Raw genomic sequence first — 24,334 nt, forward strand, 5'->3', positions numbered from 1 at the left:
TTTCAAACAAAAATAAATTTATTTAATATCTTACACAGTAGAATTCCTTCATTGCACAGATCATATTAATGCCTGTTGAATATTACATTCCTTAATAAAAAACCTCTGTAATACTGAGGTGGGGGACCCCAAAAGTAAACTACATTAGAACTAGGTACCATATAGCTTATGCAGCCACATAAGAAATGTTTTCTTTGTTATTACATAGGTAGTTGGTTCTCTCAGCTAAAGCCTAGTGACTTGGATTTGTTTTATGCATATTGGATTTTGTTCTATTACTTTCCAAGAGATTGTACTCCCCTGAGTCAGCTGTGTTCATTGGTCAGAATAAATTCCAGCATCTGACACCATTTCCATTAATCACAGACAAGCCAGTATACGTGAGCAAGATAATAGAAAGATAAAAACAATATCTGGTGAATGGGAAACATTGTTTATGTATGCTGTTTGTACTACAGGAGAAGGTATCTGGAAGGCATTTTTTTTTGCCTTTGATAGACAGAGTGAAAGATGGGCTCTGTCTGAAGTACTTACTGTGCAGGGGAGGGTGTCTGGAACCACAGAGATCACGTAGCACCCTCCTAACACTTCTACAGCCCATCATTACTATGGCTGTGCTACTGCCAGAGCTTCCCCATGTATTTGCAAGCCATCTTAAGATAATTAGCTACTAAACAGCTGTGAAATTAATTTTTATTACTTTGATGTTAAGCTGGATCTGTGAACCTGAATACTTCACCGACCCGCACTATTTGTAAATAGCATATTCAGTATTAAATATCTCCCTGCCCATTACAAGTTAGGTATCATGGATCTACAATGCAATGCATTTTTCTTCCACTTTTTGAGCAGTCAAGACATTTCACTTAACCCTGTTGTATTAAGCCAGATATGAAGCAGAGAATTTTGCAGAAAAAAAACCCCAAAACATAAATGATATTTGTCTAGAAACAGTTCATGGCCTTAAGAGGAAAAAAAATAATGAAAAAGTAGTGCTTAGACACCCATAATCTATAAAGCAGGTAGCTGGAATTCCAGTAGCTCTGGTTCTCAGTGATATACTAAAGACACCACAAAAATACTTATTTTTGTCTATCAACAATGCAACAACACCAAGTCTGATTAAATTAAGGCTTTGTTTCTTTAACAAAAGAAAAATTAGTAGCCTTCACCACCACAGGAATGAAGAGTCAGAGTTGTGGTGCTGTGCAAAGGAGGCACAATATGGAAAACTGCACTGTGAGCATGCTGGGTCTGTGGCAGCACCGCTGCAGTTACAGCAGCTTCCACTGAGGGAAACAAGCTGAACCTCCAGGATTCACAGTGGGCAGCAGCAGCTTTACTTACGGTCCTTCGCCATTCTCAGTCAAGCCCTAAATGAGGCAATCGAAACAGCATAGCCTAAGGGTGGTTCTTCTCCTGCCACTCTTTCATATAAATCAAGGTTGGGAAAAAAAAAAAAACCAAACTCACCTTTCTTAGTTACATATTACAGAAAAATGCACTTACAAACCAGAGGAGTCAAAGCAAATTGAAAGGAGGAAGGAAGATTTCATATTATCCTTATTCTGAAAAAGAACACTGTCAAAATATAAGCTCAGAGCCGGTTCAAGTTCTAACACTGGATACCAAGTATTTTCTTGATAACATACAAATAGCAAACAGATACAGAACTGGATTATTTTGTTTTATTCCACAAACTCACTTTTCATTGTAACCTTTAGCAAATGTATGTCATTTGCAGTACAAGACTATCTAGGCCCCATGCTAGATTTCTTTGTATTTACATTATACCAGCACAGCTTTAACATCAAGGAACTCACTCCTGATTTACAGCAGAGGAAGACTAGGCCTTCTGATTTGGAACTAGAATTAAAAATAAAGAAAGAACATTTCAAGCAATTTGTTTTCTCTCCTTAAAAGTTCGAGCATTAAGGTGCCTATTCAGAATCACTCCAAAAATGCCTCAGTTCATTCTAAAAATTGTTTAACTCTTGTGCAGACAGTTTTGATTACACTGATCCAGGTAATCTGCTGGACAGTTTAACAAAGTTGGATTATTTTTCATTTCCCAAAACATATTCTCATTGGGCTTTGGAGGACTAGGGAATACCCAGGAATTATCTTCCAGAGAGCTCTTTCCGTAGGAATGGTGTTCCTGAAACATTTTGCTGTCAGCTGGAATTGGTCTCTCATCTGTCCAAGCCTGTAGGGTCACCCTTTCTGATGGGACACGGGCATCTCTCAGCAGAGGGGGAGACACAGCATTGCCGAGGGCTTTATCGTTTTGTGACAGGTTTTTATAGACTACCCCAGATGTCAAATTCACCTTTGAAATGTTCAAGTCAACACATTGCACTGGTGCAGTACAGGCAGCTGAAGGAAGAAGATAAAAAAAAGATTTTAAAATTACATTGTCTAATGCATTTTTCATGTACCCCAAATGTACTACAGTCTAGCAGGGATGTTAAACACAGTTTCTTAAAGCCACAAGTTTTTGGACCATATTCAGTAACTACTTGAAATCTAAAAACAACATACTACCCTCACCAGTCTCAAGATGAACCCAAAATCCTGAAATCACAATGTTCTAAAACACACCCAACTCCAAGGATACCTCCCAACTCCCATTTCAACAGAAATAAACTGATGGATCTTTCTGACCAGACTGAAATGAATGCTGAAACAGAGACCATTTTCACATGCTTGAAGAAATCACCCAGATGCAGAAGACTGAATGCTACTCCCTATTCTACTGATTCTTTAACAAGCTGTGTTCTCGTGCCATCCAGAACCCAAATTCTCACTGCCCATGAAGCAGTAAGAGGGAAACGTGTGGTGTTCACAGGTTCTCTTGTCTGACTTTCAAAAGTAAACTGACAGACTGCAATGCTCAGCTGTGTGGTATTACAGAGCAGTTTTAAACTGTTAGGCAGGGGGAGGATTTTGAAACAGAACAGGATCTACCTGAAATGGAAGAGCTGTACCTTCAACACACATCTGAACATACGGCCAAATACAAGCAGGTCATTTTGTTTTGTAGTGATAATGTACATAAACATGTAATCAGAGTAGATTAATGCCTCCTGAGTTAAAACTCACATCTTACATAGAGTTTTCTAGAGCAGCTCTTAATCTTGAGCATGAATTGTAATTTTTAACTTTTGTTCTTCAGGGCCAGAAAAAGAAGCTGGTATCTTGGTCAAAGAATACAACTTCTGTTTGTCACAATAAATTAAAATTTGTGGATGTCAGCCCAAACCACCTTCCAATACCATGGGCATCATGTCTGAAAGACATGCTAAGTCACGGGATTTGGCATTTTTGTGCTGGCAGGTGTAAAAAGCAATTAGAGGCCTACAGACCTTTAGAAGTTCAAGAAAAATTGAATCCACTGAAAATAGATTAAAAATGTACCAAAAAAAAAATTCCCCAAAACTCCCAAAAAAACCCAAGAAAAAAATAAACAAAAAACCCCACAAGCACCCATTTGTTGAAAATTCCTCCATACATAACACACATAAAATGCCTCTCTACATTCTAAGTAGAATCCACATGTTAACTGATACAGTTCATGTCCCACACAAAGTAATGAATACGTGTTCTGCAGAATTAATGCACCTCTTACAGACATGGCAGCTGTAAATGCCAAAAGTCAGTACTAGAGGTATTGGAAGTGGAAGGCTTCAGTCAATTGTACCCATATTTTGCATAAGCCAAGACTTGTCTATAAATATAAGCAAAGATACATCTGCATTGCATTCATAAGTGTGGCTGATGACCAAGATCAGACCTGTCCACTCTCACATACTTCTGAAAAATTACTGAAAAAAATCTACAGATGAAAAGGCAGAAGTCCACTGTTTCCTGATCAGTCAAGAATGCCTTCTGTGGCTGTGGATGAACAACTGCATAAGAACTGCAGAAAATGAGTTTCTTCACCAAGGAGGAGAGAAAAATAAGTAGTTGTGTAGTGGCAAGACAGGTAACTCCAAATTAAAAGGACATAAAGGCTGTATATGATCACATCAAACCTTGACAGATCTAAGATTATTTAGACTCATTCAGTTCCCAGTTTCTCTGCTGCAGTTATTTGACAAACATGTTTTAGAATTGTAGGAACACAGACTCACCTGGTAATAATATGGCCAAGTCTACAAAATGTGTTGACAGTTTGTATCAGCCAAGTACCAGAGACAAAGTGATCATTAGTCACTGCTGACCACAAAGGCAGGGACTGCTTGGGAGGTGAATCCTGTCATTACCTCACTGAGCTGTTTAGAAACAAAATGTCTTGATCTGGTAATGGACAGGGACATCAGAGACTGTCACCAGTACATTCTAACCAAGTTCACTGTCTTCCACCAGTATTCTGAGCACAGTAAAGATCACAATTGAAGTGAGCAGAAAACAAAGGAAATTAACTCTTTACCACAGTTTATTTGCCTGATAGTCTAGCATAGCATTTGTCTTGAGAGAAACATATGTATGGAACTGAAGAACTGTCTGATGAAGTGCTCATGGAAAATTTAAATACTTTATGTGAAAAATATTTAACCCTTAAAGTTATTTAAGGCAGTTTTGTTTCCCCAGTATTCTGACATTCAGAAAATGTCACACTGTGTAGCATTTTGTTAGAAAAGAAAACTTTTCTGAATAAAATATAAAGAAGTAGGGAATCATAAGGAATTTCAGTCTTTTAAAGTCTGATTTTAAAATGTTGCAAATTTAATACTTCTTATATTCTGTACTGGGAAAATAAGACTGCATTTGCAAAAAAGATTTTTTCCCTCCTAATATGAAGTAGTTGTGGTAAAAGGTCAAATACAAGTAAACTTAACACCTCAGCCTTGTGCACATAAGCAACACTTGACTGAGAAAAAAGCCACAAGGGGAACAGAATACAGTACTGAAGAAAAAACACATCAGCAACACCTTTATGTGTGAAGTTGACCAGTATGAGACAGAAGCAAAAGCAGAAAATGGGGAAGCTGGAACCATAATACAGTCTAGCTTATCAACTTCAATTGATGAGATTCTGATAAGATATGATAGCTGGTTTATTTTTAAAATGCTACAGCTTGCATCAATGGTTTGTGTTTGTAAGGTCTGTTACTGCCAACACTGACTTGCCTTTCTTGACTCCTGGTGGGTTCCTTTTCAGTTTTCGTAGGATCTCAGCTTGCTTGTCAGTCACTACACGCAAATTGGACATTTCTCTCTTCAGGTCCCAATATGTTTGTTGCAAACTTTTCAAACAAAAATTTATTACAAGTTAAATATTGCTGCCTCTAAAGCAGCCTATCAACATGCCTATCAAGTGTTAACTGTTAATAAATTTTTCTGCAAATTTTATTGGAGTACCATAATTGTAACTGTACTGAACAGTACTGAGAACTGCCTTAAATGGATGGATATAATTTGATTCTTGCCTACTGCAATATACAATGCATTATATATTGACATACTAGGTAATAATAATAATAATTTCAACTCTCCAAAGGAAAGAAATATGAAGCTGACTTTTCATTTCAGCATCTGAAACTAAGCATCTTCCAATAAGATTTGTCATCTCAAAGGAATACTTTATTTAAAGTGACACCAGGTTATAAAAAAGGCAGAGTGTCAACACTGAATACCTTTCAATAAATGTCCACATATCCCAACACATATTAGGAGCCTAGTAATATTGATTGATTTTAATTTCAAATAATCAAAAACCGGTATTTGGGTCTTATACCATGCACACTGCTACACTGAATTCAGGCTAAATACCTGAGACCCAAACTGAGCATACACACAGAGTCCAATCTAAAATATCAACCACATTCTTTCATATTCAAGGCCTCCAATTTATGTTAATACACTGCCTGATCAGACAGTGTAAAAAAGAGTGTTCCAATTAATTCTCTAAAACAGCATAATACAAGAAACATATTTAGCAACAGCAGCACTGTTCCAACACTGATGTTTCAGGTTAATAACTGGTAAGAAAATTAAAAGGGGGGAAAAAAAAGTCAGCATTACCATATGTTCCTTGGTAAAATTTCTAGCAAAGGCTCACTGAATATAACATTTATGTTGATTAATAATTAACTTAGTGTTCAAAGGCATAAGGATGCAGTTACTTAAACATGAATGCAATGATTTAATGCTTTTTTAATGATTAACATTCTACCAAAACACATTTATTGAAGACAAATATAATGGATGAGAGTTTCCAGAATTTTTTCTTCCTCGCTACATTCATTAAAGGCATTTATTTCAAAACAGCTCAATATCTCAAGCTACTGAGATGAGTAAGAATTAATAAGCTTTATAACTGTATGTAACACTATCCTTCAAAAATAGCAATATAGGATCATTCCTGCATGAAATATCAAGCACAAATGTGTTCAAAATCACTTTGAGAAGTGGCTATTATGCAAGTCAACACTGAGAGTTCCTTTAAAACAAGAAATTGAACTTCTGTCCACAGAAATACTTCCCCAGAATACAAAAGTTCAGATGCATAAAGTTCTGTTAAAGAACACAGGAAGGTGTTATTTTAATAAATAATGTGTTAAGTGTCAGCAGTTCTGACTAATAGGAAGTTAAAATTTTCAGAATTGATATTTCAAGAAGTTCAGCTAAACCTGTGGCCTTCCTACTGCAGACTCCTTCTGGCTCTTTCAACTCTTAAAAGCTGACAACTTAATTTAAAAGCTGATGTGGCAATCACACTTCCTTAATTCTCATGTTTTGGTCTAAAAAATAAGATCAAAAACTTTAGTTATGTCAAACCAGAATTGTCCAATATTTAACACAGAAGTGGCAAATACAGGGACAGCTCAAATATCTGCCACCAACCAGAAGGAAAGTGCTTGGATTGTTTAAAATGCATTTAGCAGTTTTACAAGCATCTTGCAAAGGGCTGCAGGTACCAGAATTCCACCTAAATCACATGCAACTGATTTTGTTTTTGTGGATACTAGCCTAGAATCCCATTGCAAAGCCTATTTTTCAAGGAATTTGTAATTGAAAACCAAGGATTCCCTGTGCCTGAAACTCTCTGCCTTCTAACATGTGATATGAACCTTCACTATGACAGCCTGTTTAAATGTACAGCAAATTAGATTTGCACGCTGAGAATTTAAAGTCAGATTTGCAGGCTGCTCACAAATATGAAGTAACTAGTTTCCAGAAAGTTAATTAGGTGCAAATGTCTCCATTTCCTACAAAAAGCAGGACTGCTTGCTACAACAAATGTTTCTCATAGGAGGTTTTTCAAGTGTTTTCTCCACAGATTTTTGGATGGGCTTACATATTTATGACACGTTTAGTATTTATATTACAATAAACACCATATAATCCATATGCTATTTTAGATGGCTTCCACCTGAGCACCACTTGATGGAATAAATCTGCTCTGATCAGTAATTATTTGATCAAATGATCAGTTCAATCAGAGTGGTGATCAAAGAGATAACTGCTGTGTGTTGAGAGAACATCTTTTATCAGGTGTGTGAGGCTGACAGCGAAGTTCCAGGAGGAACCACAGGAATAAGTATCCAGTCAAGGTGAAAGGACAAAGTGTGATTTGTGTGTAGTGTGTGCATTGTTAGCCTCACTGCACCAGAGAACAGATGATGGGAAGTGTCTGTATGTTCTCTTTCAGTGGCTGAAAAGTCTCTTCAACACCCAAGGAAGCACCAAGGCCCATTGCACTAAAGCCAGGCAATGTGAAGGGCTGCTCTTCCCTCTGGTGGAAAAAGCTGTAAGTGCACCAACAGGCATAACTACATAAATATTCATCATCTGGAACTACAAACACGACAAAGGAAAAAAATGTACAATGATCTTGCTAAATAACTATACCTAGACTTTCAGTGAAATTATGTAACTTGAAATAATACACCTAAAGAGTCAGCAAAAGTAATTTACTTGTTCAAACAACTGTCCCTCAGTAAACTGAAAATAAAGTATTTCATACCTCTGGATGTCTTGCCTTTGAAGGTGGTCTCCATGTAATGGATTTTTCTCTTGAGCCTGGTCCTGCATAACAGAGTGAAGGGAAGACAGAGAATGAATGAACATGATTTCAGATCTTCTCTCTCAAACAACGGCAGTGAAACTCCAATTTGCCTAATACTGAAATTCACAAGTAAGGTAATCTTCATTTGTGTTAGCTGCAGTGGGTTTCAAAAGTGGGTTTCAATTCTAGTAAGAATTTCCACTTAGAAATGCTTAAACTACCTACTTATACGAAGGCATTGCTCAGCCACCTCCATACTCTTCTTTCTGAAAACAGCTGAACTCTCAGAATTAGAGATTGATTACTTTCTTGAATGGACATGAAAAGTCTTTCTCAATTTCTGCTTTTTAAGCAGTCTTTTTTTTTTTTCCTTCTTTCTCTGTCACAGTATATAAAGAACCTTAACTTAAAGGAAGCTGTTTCAGTGTAGATTTACTTCCCCAAGTTACTTTTATAACAGAACATAATTTATCTCTTCAGTCTGAAAGCCTACTTTCAAATTGCACATATAGGCAGTCACACTGAATTTACCAGGATTGTTTAACAAATCAAACATTGGACTCACTTTGTTAGCTGTGCTTCTATTAGACCCTCACTTGTGATGAGCTCTCTCCCTTTCATATCCCTTCTTTCCATGTTCCCTTCCTATCATTCCCTCTAGCCAAAGCTGTTGTGGATTTGATCCCTTTACAGTGGCTTTAAGACAGGCTGCACATATGTCAAGCAACTTGTCAATGTACACAGTGCATGAACTACAATGTAAAACTTGAGTAAGAATATCTAAAAGAACAGAAAAATAGAGGTACACTTGCCTAAGGTAGAAAACATTTGAAAACATGTTTTCCTGTTTTCGTTTTCATTATTACTTACTTTCATTACATATTAGCTAAACTAACTAATGTAATGAAAATAAGTAAAACTGAAAATACCAGCTGAGCTGAAATAATGCTGATTTGTCATTGCCCATTGATCACACTTGACTGTATTTCACCTGACAGATTTTCCCCTCCTGAGCTTTATCACCATCTCCCAAAGATTTAAATTCATAGCATAAGAAAGTTGCACTGTATTACCCCATATTTGAAAACATGCACTTTATTTCCTGTATTAAGCAGTTACCAGGATCAAGAAGAAATTGTATTAAAGACAAGCAAAAAAACAACACCCCCCCCCCCCCCCAAACCAATGTAACAAAACCTCCCAAAACAAAACAAAAAGCTGTTCCCTGTATTTGCTCTGTGCAACAAAAGCTGCTGGCATAAACATTATTTAAACAGTGTCACATGCAGTATTCCTTACAAATGCTATTTTAGTCTGTTCCCTCTGACATCATTCACTCTCACAATACAATCTGCAATTATTTATGCAGCTGTTACTCTGTTCTAGAGTTACCCGAAGACACCAGAACTTCACACAGGTTACAGCAAGCCTTCAGATTTAGAAGTTATTGAAAGCACCTGAAACAGCTCCAGACCCAAGTGAAACAACCAACAGTAAGGGAAATTAACAAAACACCTCACATGCTTTATCTCCACCTAGTGGAAAAACTGCAGACTCACGCAAATGCTGTGTGATTCCAGATTACATAATCATCATTGTTAATGACCATAAGGAATGTAAAACAGTCTGCCTCCTCAAACAATCACATTTAAATGTTTTACATTCACTGTGTGACTTCAGTGTGACTGCAGAGTCCTAGAGACTGGCACTGTACCTTTCATCGAAGATAAGATGGAAAGCACAAAGAATGCACTAGACAATAACTTACTGCTTTTTGTTACTGGTATCTTAATTTTCTTTTTGAGATCCTAACAATGCCTAGGTTACAAAATATGTCCCTCAGAACAGATATTTGTCCCAGAAATGGCAGGGAAGGATGCCAAAAGAGGAACTTTGCTGACAAGCTTCATGCAACTACCCTAAAGAAAAGTGCCATACCTCCTTAAACAAAGTTCATGACATCTTTAAACATTAGCATCCCATTGCTTTAAAAAAAAAAAAAATAGAGGCCAGCTTTTGCCTAAACTTTCTTAGCAGCTCAGGTTACACAAAACTTCAGTGGCTACTTATAAAAAATCATACAGCTTTATTTTCTGTTGTTATATGGGCAATGGCTGGGAAATCTCACCTGTATAGAATCATAGAATATCTGGAGTTAGAAGTGACCTGTAAGGATTAAGTTCAGCTCCCTGCTCACTGCAGTACTACCTAAAGCTAAACTTTCTAATTAAGAGTGTTATCCAGACACTTTTTAAATTTGGACAGGCTTGATGCCATGAACACTGCCCTGAGAAGCCTGTCCCTATTTCCAAGAAGAATGACAGTCTATGAAAATATTTAAAGGCTAATTTTACCAAGATATTAATATTTCACTCATATAGACTTCCTCTTTTTGTTAACCCTTGATTTTGACTGACCTTGGGATTTAAAACTAGGCATTAATACAAAAATTCCTTAAAAATTAAGGTACCTTCTGCTTGGAATTTTGCAACTCCTTCCTGAGACTGTTGCACTCTTCCTTGAGTTTTTCTAGATCCTGTTCCAGACTATGCACTTTCAGGTCACTGTTCAGCTTCTCTAATTCCCAGTTAGCTGGAGTACAATTCAGACTTTTTATCACTGTAAAGAAGACAAGCAAGACAATTAGATTCCAATCTCAGTCCAAAGAACATAATTCAATATGCAAGATCCTCTTCAATCAGCCCATGCCTTACAAAAACATTGTATTCTGAAGAAACTGGAGTCTATGGCAACAGGGAAATATAACACTGGCAATGCTGTTGGCATTATTGGCCTATTTTCTGGGTTTAAAGCTTGGAGCCCTACTTTCTAGGAATGCACTGGACATTTGACACTGAGAAAAAGGAAGTACTAGCATAAAAAGGCACTGGAAATAAAAAAAATCAATTTATGGCAAATACAGATATGCCAACTTGCATACTTCTTACATGCTTTGAAAACACCAGTCTTTGTGCCCTCAGATTTGTATTATTATATCACTTACCATTAAGTTTTCCCCAAGTTTAACATCAAGAAGTTCCACACAGAACAACAAAAGATACAATCCAAACAAAAGGGGAAAGCATAAAAGTTACACATATCTTGTTAGACTGAAGCAATTCACACGGTAAGAAGCAACCTAAGCTGATGCTACCATCAGATCAGTAGCAGGGCATTAGTGAGACAGCAAGAAAAGAAGGAACATGACAGGAAGAAACCCCACAAGTCTTTAACTGCGTGGTACACTTATTTCCAGAATTAATAGTTTAAACAGCCTTAAGTTACACTGAATTTTTTTTTTTTTAAAGCAAGGTACCTAGAGTCCACTTATGAGTAAAACTGAATTACAAACAAGTAAATCATCACATTTTCAGAGGTCTCCTTACAAACCCTGCAATTCTTACTGCCTGAAACAATGACATCCTCAACAGTGATACTAACAGTACCTGCAATTTGTTTTTCTGGGTTTAAACATTTGTGCAATTGAAGTAGTGAATTTCATACATGTTTAAGGTCCTCTTGGAGAGTAATGAAATTCATGCACAGTCATACTCAAAAGTACCTTTCAAATGACTGCATTTGTACAGACTCTGAAGTCAGTCCATACTCTATACAGATGGCATCTTCTTGTAACTAAATTAATCAAGGGGATTTTTCCTTCCATGGTGTTTTGTTTTAGGCATCTATCACATACAGAGCACTCTTTACTACTGCAGCAAGAGATGCTGGATTTGGGCTTTTGGAATTGCCAGGATATAGTGTTATTTTCTCCTTCCTCTTTTCACCAGGCTCTCTACAACCAACATCTTTCTATTTTTCCTCATTTCCCAGCCACTAAGTAACTGTTGGCAACTGCAGCACAACGTCCTCTTGTATTTGTCGTGTCCAACAGCGAGACAAAGCAATATACTGGACCCTCTGCAGGTGCCAGAGGAAGTGGGATTGACTGAATGATCCTTATACTTGACCAGGCCTCTGCTCTGCTCTGAGGAAAAGGTGGTGGGGACCAGAGATGCACATGACCCAGCTTATAAACTGTTAGGTGGTGCCCATTTCTCAAATTTGCAAATCACCTAGGGTGGGAGAACACAACAGCCTCAGAATATATGTGTCACCATTCACGAGAATGAAGACAAGTTCAAAGTACCTCACTGCTGTTGATACCTCTCTTACCTTGCCCCTATATAAGGTTAAGCCTCTTCATGCCCCCGAGGCCACTATGGCTCCTCAACATACCCTAAGATGAAGTAACCAAATGCATACCTTGCTGAGTTTCCACTTCAGTTCTTAGTTGTAACAGCTCTACTTCTTTAGATTGCAACTGTTCGTTCAAGTTTTTCAAGGATTCCGCACTTTCTTTTGCCTATTTTCAGAGGAGAGAAAAACCCCAACCCAAAATAATTTGTGAAGCATTTTTCTATCATGTCAGACAATTCAATATTTTAGAACAAATACAACAACAAAAAATACTGTTTTGATTTTTTTAGCATTATTCTAGCCCAGTAATAAAACTGAGGTACACTAAATTGTTATTTCTACAGAAAGTATTGTCATATACTTTAAAAGAGTGATAAAACCAACACCACAGATCTTAAGAATATAAAGTTCATTCTAGAGTAAACATGTACTAACTATGCAGTGCTGATAAAGCAAGCACTGAAGCCATGACTTAAAAAGGCACACCATTTTTTCCAGTTTGCTTTTCAGATGGTCACGGTCGATGCAGGCCTCTCGATAGGCTTGGTAGGCCTTATTGACTTGTTCCCGCCCAACTGAGCTGCATTCCTCTTCCGCCCGGGAGCCAAGCACCTGAACGTTCAACACACAGGACAAGTGAGAAGTTTTGTATGCTGGGAACTGAAAAATTTTAAGCTTGCCATATTAATCTAACAGCTTTTCCTTTTTTTTCAGTTTAGATAACAAACTAATCAAATACACTGATATGGGTCAAAGTTTTTTACTAAAGTGCAGCAAAGGCTGTCTACAGATTCTGAAATCTCTCACAATACTTAATGCTCACTAATTTATAGAATCATAGAGCAGTTTAAGTTGGAAGAGGACATTTAAAAGCTCATCTAATCCAACCCCCCTGCCATCGACAGGGACACTTTCCAGTAGACTGCTTATGGGTTCACTCCTATGAGTACTTAAAAACCATTCATAAATTATCATTACTCCCACTGACAACCCCTAATCGTATTTTTTCCAGGCTCCAAAAAAATGTAAACTGCTTTTTGAAAAAGGAGTTTTAAGCATATAAATGCACAACACACAGCAAGTTCAAAGGAAGCCAAACATAATTTCCTAAATGCCTCATAATGTAAATAAAGATTCTTTTTCCGTGTATTTATGTACAAAAAGCCAAAGCAGAATAATTTTAGAAATATCTATTAACTTTGAGATTACCACCATCTTACTGCCTGCTATGGCAAAAGACAAGCAAGGCAGAATAACCACTACTCATTGGATTGCTAGAAAAAGGGGAACAGAGTTAAAATATATTCAGTGTTTTTAATAAGATAGAAAGAAGTCTTACATCAAATTATATCCATTCATATAAAAAGTTCTTGCTTTAATTAAGTATTGCATTTTCCTTTTCATTCTTTTTATCCTGCACACTTCCTTTATGTGTACCTCTTGGAGATATTCACAACCGATTTTCACATATTTTCTTAAAAAATAGGAGTCACACACAAAAAATTACTAAAACAAAGCATCGACACTCACATATCTACCTTAAATATCTCCTCTTTAAAGTGTTTGCTTGAAAGAAAGTATGGGAAAACAGGCCACAAAGATAGGAAGCTCCTGCCCCTTTGCCTTTTTTTTTGTATGTGTATGACTCCTTTTAAGTTTTGTCCTTTATATTTTCTCCCCCTCCTAAAGCTACTCAAATAGAACACAAGCCGTAATAAGCTTTCTGGAAGTTTCCATGCACATTGAAATGACAGACTCCAAAGGGGTAACTCCCCATATATTTTTTAAGCATATAGGTACATTAGCTATTGACAAAGACTGGAAGTCACTAACAGCCTTGGCCTTCTCAGTACCCCTCCCTCATCAAACATTTTAGTGGTATTCACATATGAAAAAGTTTTCTCTACAGAAAACAAAGCAGCATCTTTAAGAGAATTAAGCTAAACCCAGCCAAACCAAAACACACAAGACAAAAGGAATTGTCAAGGTCAAATTCTGTTTATTGTGATTCTGAGTAACAACATAAAAGATGTTACACTCAGCATGGTTCAGGTCTAAAGCTCTATTCCTATTCCCAACATCCCCCTAAACCTTATATAAAGACAGTCTTGAGACAGTTTTCCTTTTCGAGAAAAACTCAATCCAGCCTTCACCAAGAATTCCCAAATAGGTGTCTCAAAGCTGTGCCAAGTGTGACTCAAGTTCTTCATTCCAATGCCACAAAATAATACACACTTGGAAAGCTTTTAAGAGTCAGTAGCACAGTAAGGAGAAAGTCCTAAAAATGTCTCAGGTCTAATACTAGGATCTATCTTTGCATCTTATATAAGAAAGCAACCTATCAAAGTCAAGAACTTCTGCAGAACAAAGACACTTGGTGCTGAACAATGGATGTACATCTTATCATGGCATTCCTTACTTGGAGAGAAAAACCTGTGCCCTGGTCAATTTTTAGCTTTAATGAACATCAGGTTCATTAACACTGGTTTATGGCCATAAGAAACTGCCTATAAAACAAATTCCAATATTCATTTACATTTCAGAATTACTGCATCAAAAGCCAGCCAGCCAACATCTATGTTAGGCATAGAGGCTGTGATTAGCTAGACCTAGCTGGATATTCTTGCCAACCAATTTTTCCTTATCATTTTGGTATGCTCAAGGGTATTTGACAGACAATTCCTGCATTCTGATAATTTACAAGCTTTGCACCACACTGTTCAACAGTACCGTATCACACATGCCCAAGCTAATAAACACCATGAAGTGGCACCCAAACTACAGTGACAAATTCTATGCAACTACACATGTGTCTGAATCAGCCCCTGTCTTTGCATTGCATCATATATGTGCCCAGTGAGAATCAAAAATGCCAGTATGACACAACTACACTACCAGAGGAACAAACTGCATTTCACTTAAATAAATAAAACAATTTATAAAAACTTTTTAACATGGAAATTATTTCAAGTATATATATTTCAAATCCTTAACCCTCTTCTCTGGCATCCAGCCAGGAGCAAAAAAGAAGCTGCTACCAGAAACTGGTATATCAACTATTTTCTTACCTTCTCTTCTAAAATTCTCACTTTTTTTTTTAAGAAGGAGTTCTCCTTCTCTGTCTCTTTCAGTCGTTTCTTGATATCTTCATATGCAGTGACAAGTGCAAAGTGTGAGGCAACAGACTCATCTCCACTATAGGATGGAACAGGAATATCGCTGTCTCTCTTGTGAGCATTGTCTGCTTTTTCATGGTTCAAAATACAGATGTCATCCTCTACCAACTCCTCCATGACAGCTGTTAAAAAGACAGATATAAGTGCTAAGTTTTCACAAAGACAAATTCATCAAAGAGTCTGAAAACCTTCCAAAATAATACTGCAGGGTGTTTCTGTCTAAGTATGACAAGACAAGACTGAATAATCAGGAAGTATCTTAATGTCGCAGAAAAATCTTGAAATCCATGTCACCTTGAAAATACACTGTTTAGAAAAGACACATTTCACTGTTACTTGATATAAATATTTTGAGTACCTATCAGATATAGGTATCTGAACCTACAAATACATAAAAAAGTATTTGAACCCTCAAATTCATTTTTATTAAGTCTTAACACCAATGTAGAATTTGGCTGGTACCAACTATCTGAACTCCAAAGGAATATTGTATCAGAACTCTTGCAAGCCAGCACTGAGCAGTAAAAGAGTACAGCTCCAACAAATCAACTAACTCCTGTGGTTCCTGAGCACAAGTGCCAAAGCCTCTTTATTTTTGAATGCAAATACTTATATTTTTCTGAAACTTTAAAGCAGATTCTTAAATTACACTTGTATTTGTCCTTAAAGAGACTGCATGAGTAGCTATTCTTTCCCTGGTCACAGTAGAAAACCTCCTTCTGAACAATTACAGTAATTTTTGACTGAAAATATGATGAGAATGAAAACATGCACAGTAACATGACCTGCCTCAATATGTGTAGAGAAAACTGACAATAATCTGATCATTAGTAAAGTGTCGCTCTAAAATACCAGGCAGATCCACATGAATGACAAATGCAAAGCAGGCGTTACACTGAGTTTTTGTTACAACCGATGTCATTCAGGCACAGCAAAACATTCAATAAGAAAATATAATCTTAAAGAAATTCTATATATTTTCTTGAGCAATAGGTCTCAATGGAAAACCCCCAAAAGCATTTGCCTTAAGAGTTACAAGTTATCTTGAACAACTTTTGGGGTTTATTTAAAAACAAGCCAACCTCCAAAATGCAAAAACAACCAACCAAAACCAGACACATCTCATTTAGTTATGAACATGGAGATTACTTGTATTCCTATGCAGTACTATGAAATGCTACAAAGTGCCTGATAATACACTGCCCTTTAAACAAACCAGTGATGTGACTTCTACAAAAAGCAGACTTTTATTTTTTCCCCTTCAACAAATCCTTAGTTTCCTGATGATTAGCTAATGAACCAACAGAAATGCTGGAATGAAAGAACTGAGCGTAATGAAGACAGCTTTTTGTACTGCAGGAAAAACTTCAACAGAAAACTAACTTGATCAGCAGAACTTTGCAGAAAAGGCAGGCATTAGTGAAAAAAAACCCACAGTCACAACTGCTGCTTCTACTGTGCATTTGCTATTTGAATTCAAACTAAACTTCCATGTGTTTATAGATTACAAGAAGTAAAGGCCTGGAGCTTGTCTGTATGGTCAAATTTCTCTCACCATGCTGGAAAGCTTTCAGAGTGCAGCATTATGAAGAGCTGTAGTACAGCTACTGCTGAACAATAGTGCTGTTATCACATTTGTCTCAATTTGCTCCAAGCCAGTTAGACAACATGATAAAAAAACTGTGACAGCTCATTTCTACTAAATAAGACAGCAGTGGAGTTTTTCAACAGTGAAAAAAGACAAGAATACTACAAACCAAAGCTGAACTCGTTTTAATGGTTATGATCAGGAGGTGAATGGATGCCTTGCATGTTGTTTGATGCATTCTGACAAAAAAAGGTAGCCTAAGCTTCCCTTGCTTGTTGTTCTGCCTTGAATATTCTGTGATTTCTGTGATATTTAAGTAGAAAGAACCCTGCAAGAAAGGTTTGCTTCCTTTTCATTGTAAGCACAGTATCACTCCATGCACAAGGTGACCTTGACCAAAAGCACCACATCATGGAAACTGCATTAACTGACTGAAGGAATTGCTCATTTTGTCTTCCAAGATGAGCATAACATACCAGCTTATCCTCCCCCATTTCACCAAAGGCTCTGCAAGTCTTGTCACCCATCTCATCAAATTCCCAAGAGCTTGCCTTCTCAAGGCAACACATCTCCTTTTCTCGGAACACTTGACTCAAATGTCATTAAAGAAGTGTCACAGCTTATCATTATCTCTCAAAGAAAGCAGCAGATTTGTGACCTTGTACATAGCACAGATCTTTGTCCCCATGCTTTCCTATAGCTCCTAAACCTAAGCACCATACATTCCCTATTTCTTGCACACATCAGTGCTACCAGGAGATGGCAATGTGGGAAAACAGGACCATATTTTTTCTGCATTTTGTTAACTAAAAGTGCCTTTATGAGCCTCCAAGAGAGAAACACCTTCCAAATAAAACTCAGTATACACAAATATATTTTATAAATACAAGTACACACCTAACCTGCACCTGTTAGGAAGACCAGCTACTCTAACATTTTTTTACTTGAAAGATCTCATTTAGTTTATAGGATTATTCAACTCTGGTTTTCTGACGCTGCTCTCTAAGCCAGAACTGGAGATTATTTAGAAGAGAAGCATTTAATTCCATATAATTCAAAGGGACTTTGTTTGCATGCTTTTCTAAATTTCTACACTGAAGAGAACAGTTCCCAAAAATCCAATATACACATTTTTGACCAACTGTATTGCATACTAAGTGATGACAAGCTGCCATTAAACAGTTCATGATCAGCAGTACTATAAAAGGCCATGGTGAAATGCACAGCTCACCCAGCTTTTTTTGCTGTCAGGATAGACAAAAACCCTCAGTATAGAAAAAGAAATGTCTGTAAGAAATCCCCAACTCCAGATGTAGTCTTTGATTTCACCCAAGGACAGGAATCAAAATTTAGATGCCCCAGAACTGTATTACCTCATCTTAAAAATATGAACTGACAGCAACAATCAAATAGGTGTTTTGATTATAACACAGGTTATAGCTCCTCAAATCTGGAAGAAGGATGCCAGAAGGTCTTTCAGGATGGTTCACCAAGTCCTGCCACGGACTTCTGCCCTGCTTTAATCTGTTTGACTTCTCCTAATTCAAAGTCACATTCGTATGCACTGCTGAAAATGTCTCAGAGCTGAAACTCTGAACCACCTGAGTGAACACTGACCTCTCTGGAGCTGCAATTCATGAGGTAATCTGTCCTACAGTAACCGGTTCAAGTGAAAGATTTCTCACTAAAATATTTGAAGTAATTTACCGACAAGTTAATGTCTCTGAATACAACTGATGTCCATCTCAGCCTCCTTAAGGCAAACTTCACAATCCCATTTACCACACATCCCATCCCAAGAAAGGTCTTCTTAATACTTTTTACTCCCTTTACTTCAGCACAGTAGCTAAGTGTTTTGCCTGTGATAAATATATTTCATTTACACTTTAGAATGATCTGCACACAAAACAGCCTACTTAAAAGGACTTTAATCTTTATGTCCAAAATGAAATACATTAAATGAGTACCAGTACTACTGTTTGTATTAATTAACTACTGTTTAAAAGCCTACAAACAAAAAACCCAACCTGAAGACACTGTTGATAGGAAACAGCATTAAGTTCTAGCAGGACTAATTATGCTCCCTGTTTATAAGCAAATGAGTTTGAAGAGGTGGCACCACCTAAGTTTTCTTTCACACAATGTGAAGAACAGAAGAACTAACAGGAACCACTTCTGTTGCTCAACACAGGTTATAGAACAGCTTTGATTCAATACACTGAATATTTTGAGCAAAATAATGTTTTCCCATATCTTACTAATGCTTGGCAGAAACATTGCTTTTCTCTTTAAAGAGCTTTAGGAACACTAGTCATTAACACCATGGGAGGCCGTTAAATATAAAACACATTATACATATGAGGAACATGGGATGCAGAGGCTCTAATAGCAAACAGACCACTGCACAAACAGAGCTCTGTAGTTTGAAATGCTAATCTTATTCTCGGATCAGAAGGAGAGACAGTAAAAGCAGGATTACATTAAATTTTTCCCAGTATGAAAATTTTGGCCTAACAGTTGATTTGAAAGAGAATAAAACAGTTCTGAAAATATTTCCAAATATCAAATGCAAATAATTTCAAGATGGTTGTTTTCCTGTTTGCCTTCCAGACTTGAAGGGTTTGACTTCCTAATGGTAATATGAACAGTTTCCAGCTGTTGATAACAACAGCATAATTTTTGTACGGATTTATCTTGCCTTACACAGAGAAGGGTACACATAAATGTGTGTAACCATAATAAAACCCTTTAAATTCAAGAAATGCCTTTGAACCAAAGGAATCCTGAGTGAGCATGTTACAACCTTCACCTTAATTTCAGAAAAGCTGTACTGTTTTTTTTTTCCTTTTTTAAAAGACACTTCAGCACAGCAAGGAATAATACAGAATTCCCACAGCCAGCATCAAAAACTCAACACAGTACTTGGAGCATATGACACAAGGTGTTAAAACAAGCAAGACTTCCAGTCTCTTTAAGTATCCATCACTTTGCACCTCTCCTTCAGAAATCTTAGGTTCTCTTTGATTCCAGTTGTGAACAGACTGTTCTACAGAGAAAGGCATCACTTTTTACACAAACTTGCTCCATTTAAGAGTAATAAAAATTCTCACACGCACACCCACATCTCAGCAGCTGCTGCTCTGGCCACTGCTCATCCTTCCGTATGGCCGAAGTCCACAGGGCCAGCGCCCTCCCAGCAAGTCCCTGAGCACAGGGGCACAGCCCAGTGTACTGGGTGCTCCTTCAGAAACACGTCAGCATGGGAGCTGCATCACACCTCCAGAGCACTTTCGTTTTATTGCCTTCAGGAAATGGAAACTCACTGTCTCTGAGTTCACAAACCAGATCACTGTAGCTCATCTATCCTGAACATCTGGGTAAGCTACAAAAGCCAAGTAAAGTCTCCTTAGGTACAACAGGCAATTTTTTTCAATCTCAAGGTTTTTACAATAAATAATCTACTCTCACAAGGACCAGAAAAGCAATAAACAGCCCATTTTATTACAAAAGCGCTCAATAAATTTTACTTTCTCTGAACAGTGTCAGACTCCAGTACCTCCACTGCTAATTTGCAAACCTTATGCATCCTCAGTGTAAGGTATTTAATCTGCTTTTCTGTGAATGCTGTCACAATAATCACTCTCCCTGACAACTATCTGAAAAGGGGGAAAATAAAAACCCAGGAGTAGGAATCAATAAAATATTATCCTTTCAGCATCATGTAATCCTGTTTATTAAACTATTACATTTAATGTTGAAAGTAATTAAAAGCAGTACTGTCAAACAAACCTAAGTAGGACCAAAATGGCTTTTGGCTGTTAAACATTTCTAGCACCAAATATAAGTATCTTTAAAGGTTATTGAAACCCTTCTTTTGCTGTTCATTCATTCCCGTTTCAAAAGGTTTATACGGAATAACTATTTCCAAAAGTTTAGAGGATTTGTTTTGGATTTTTTTTCATATCTTCCTTTGTAAACCAAACAGCAGGTCCTACCTCCCAGTCACAAGTTTCCTTCCATCCAATTAAATAGATTAATTACAATTCAATAAGTTCACAAGTTCAGTGATAAGCCTTTTTGTGATTGTATTAACTTTTAATTTAAGTGGAAATGTGCCTCACCTGTTACAGCTACTGGAAGGCAAGTGAGTCTCACCCATGGCCCTTGGTCATCCTGCAACTCACTAACACAACATCTGTAGGTTTCCAAGACACAAATGGACAGGATGCCAGCAAATCTGATTCAGGCTGCCCTTTACAAGGGGACCACATGATCTTGCCAGGTCCTTTTCAACTTGGGCTGTCTTCTAAAATTCTGTATTCAGATTCATATGGCAGTATTTCAGACAAACCTGGTAATTTGAACCTAAGTTCCACTTAACAGCTTCTAAGTGGATGACTTCGAATATTCAAGCCATTTATGCTTCACTTACCCTCTCAAGCTTAATTTCTTCTCCCCAAAGGTCCTGTCAAATTTTACTTGCATCTACAGTTTCATACACTAAGAACTCCACATAAAAACATTGTATAATCATGTAAATTAGTTAATTAATGGAAGTATAGTATAAACATTTAGCAAAAACATAAGACTGAGTCCAAAGTGAACCATGGATAATGGACACAATGGGGAGTTCAGCAGAACTCCCCACTGACTCCTACCAAGCTGGTCCCTATCCTGACCCCTTTGTTAATCCTAGCATTGCCATCTTAGCAAACTGGATCTCATTATCACTGTTTTATTCAATATGGACTGTCAGACTTCCCCTGTCTAGAAAATCCCTGTGAAAGAATGAAAACATATATCAAAAGGTAAACCCACACAGCATTTTATCCTGTTTCCTTCTACATGTTCTCTTTTTTTTCTTCAAATCCTGTTCTAAAGAAAGCATATGAATAGCATGTGCAGTGACAGGGGAGTTTCCACTTTCCTAAGTAGGCAACCCACATTTAACATTTTATAGTGCGCAATCTCCAATTCAATGCATCTATTGAAATAATACAAACAAATTTTACTGCATTGGCAACTCTATGATTTTCCAATGCTGTGAGATGAAATTATTCTATTTCTCTGCCCTGAGTACACTAAGTAGTTTGTTCATATATTTGACCAATAATTTTCACACTTTCCCCACCTTTTGAGTGTCACATATAAAAGATATACAGAAAACCAAAGTAGAATACTTGCTGAAATTTAGGCAATCTTAAAACTATCTCTCATTTATTACCTATTTTTGCTGCACAAAGGTATCACTTCACCCTCTTTGCTCTTTTGAAAAACTTTTTACTATTTAATTTTCATTGTAAAACATAACCTAGCTAGCACTTGGGTAATGGTCACCTCACACTTTTCTAAACTACAAATGCAGCAAACAAGGTTCTGAATAATTATAAATTTTAGCAAAAAATATGGGTGTTGGGAGTGAGAAGGTGGCTAAACCCTTCATATAGTCTAATTTAGAGTTCAGTGAACCAGTGTTTTCTGCCTTCTGACTTCACTGAAATTTTAGATGAAAAAATTCTGCTTAAAATTTGAGGCAATAATCATCTACTTAAGCTATAGGGCAATTATCTGATAAACACTTCTAAAAAAAGTGCTGTTATTAAACAGCAATTATTCAAAGAACAAAAAATAGTCATAATCTTAGATTTCTTCTGGTTTCTACAGTAATTCTAGTAGAATTACTAAAACTCTAAAATAGATGTTGGAACAGATAACTTGGATTATTTGCAGCAGAAGCATGTGATCATACACCACTATCCAGGAAATGAAAGTTCCCATAGCCTGTAACAACATGTCCCAGAAAACTGTCTCAGAAGAGAAATTGACCTTTGGAGTCCAGAGCAGACTTTACTGTCCTAGCAATAATTCTCCCCTAACTCCGCTTTTTCCAGAGTCTGTTTCCAGCACACTGATTTTACTGCATACATACAGTGAAAGGGAGTGGGGTAATGAAAGGATTCCTTAAGAAACAAAAAACTCCTAAAAGTACTCACTGGAACAGTTGACACTCACTTCTAAGTTGCTAGGGGACCAATTCATTTAAGGAGATAAGGGTATTTTTCCCTACCAGGTGAAACAGCAGAATTTCAAGAGGCAATTTTTTATAAGTGTAAAGCACCAGTAGCATACACAACTACCTCAATGCTCATCTACACTTCCTTCTTCCAAACTAACACGGCCTGCAGCACCTGTATTCCTGTCAGCTCCAATATTCCATCATGTTTCTGTTTTCACACCCGTAGTTTGCTCATTTCCTTTGCCAGATTGCTCTGTACCAAGGCACAAACGGCAGCTCCAAGAACCCACGCAGTTTTTCAACTTGATTAGAGGCAGCTTTGTAACCAGGCTAACAGCCTGCCCGAGGCCCAAGCCCAGCTTGCTGGCAGTACCTGTAAGCCTTGCTCACCCTCCTGCCACGGTATGACCCCTTATTCCGGCCAAGTGTGACTGGGCAGGGACATGGCACAAGACCAGGCTGCCCCTTCTGAAACTCGGGAAGTTCCAGTTCAACATGAGGAAGAACTTTATATGAAGGAGGCAGAGCACTGAAACAGGCTGACCAGGGACGGCGTGGGGTCTCCCTCTCTGAAGTCATTCAAAACCCACCTGCACACATTCCTGTGTCACCTGTAACGTGCTCGAGGTGACCCTGCCTCGGCACCGGGACTGGACTAGATATCCCTTCCAACCCTCACAATTCTGGGCTTCTATGAGGACGACTCTATTTTAAGGAGAGAAACGAAAGACCAGCCTCCTTTCCCAGGGAGAGTCGCTCCTCTTCCACGGGGCACGAAGCTTCCCGGCACCAGGGGGAGCCCCGGCCGGGGCCGCCCCGCGTTCCCCCCGCGCCGGGACCAACCTGTCCGGGCCCCGCTCGGCCGGGCGGGTCAGCGGCGGGCGCTCAGCTCGGCGGGGAGGCAGCGCCGCCCCTCGCGGTCTCCGCTCGGGCCCCCTCGGGCACCCATCGCCCCCAGCCCACCGGCCCGGCCGCGCTTTCGGCCTCCGCCACCGCGGGGAATTCCCGGGGCTGGGCGCCGCCCCCGCCGCCTTCGAGGAAGTCAACAAACGCCGCTCCCGGTCCCCGCCAACGGGCGAGCGCCGCTCCCGGAAGGAGAGAGGCGGCCCCGCCGCCTGACCGGGCAGGAAGGAGGGAGGGCGGACTGCAAATCCCGGCGTGCAAGCGGGCCGCCGCCCCGCCCTGCCGAGCACCCGGCAAGCGCGGCCGAGGGCTGGCGCCGCCGGCCCCGAGCGGCCTGAAGACTGCTGCGGGTCAGCGTTCCCACCTGGAACGCTCTCACAGAATTGTTAGAGATGGAAGGGACCTCTGGAGATTATCCAGGCCCAGTCCCCTGCCAAGGC

General features: G+C 38.4%; 1 protein-coding gene across 3 annotated transcripts; it reads right to left on the reverse strand.

The window, feature by feature from the left end:
* Positions 1 to 24,091, reverse strand: AZI2 (5-azacytidine induced 2). 3 transcript variants are annotated; one of them, XM_071429407.1, is made up of 8 exons: positions 23,835 to 24,091; positions 15,280 to 15,509; positions 12,698 to 12,823; positions 12,278 to 12,377; positions 10,485 to 10,633; positions 7,973 to 8,034; positions 5,134 to 5,249; positions 1 to 2,376 (listed from the first exon to the last, which is right to left on the reverse strand). In XM_071429407.1, exons 2-8 carry the CDS (start codon positions 15,502 to 15,504, stop codon positions 1,988 to 1,990), a joined length of 1,167 nt encoding a protein of 388 aa, XP_071285508.1. In that variant the 5' UTR covers positions 15,505 to 15,509; positions 23,835 to 24,091; the 3' UTR covers positions 1 to 1,987. The 3 variants fall into 3 exon arrangements, with proteins under 3 accessions (XP_071285508.1, XP_071285509.1, XP_071285507.1); XM_071429408.1 differs by having other exon boundaries at positions 23,727 to 24,091; XM_071429406.1 differs by lacking the exon at positions 23,835 to 24,091 and adding an exon at positions 23,582 to 23,720.
* Positions 24,092 to 24,334: the final 243 nt, after the last annotated feature.

This window comes from Agelaius tricolor, unplaced genomic scaffold, assembly GCF_023055355.1.
Source record: "Agelaius tricolor isolate 1412-34295 unplaced genomic scaffold, bAgeTri1.0.p SCAF_6, whole genome shotgun sequence".
NCBI lineage: Eukaryota > Metazoa > Chordata > Aves > Passeriformes > Icteridae > Agelaius > Agelaius tricolor.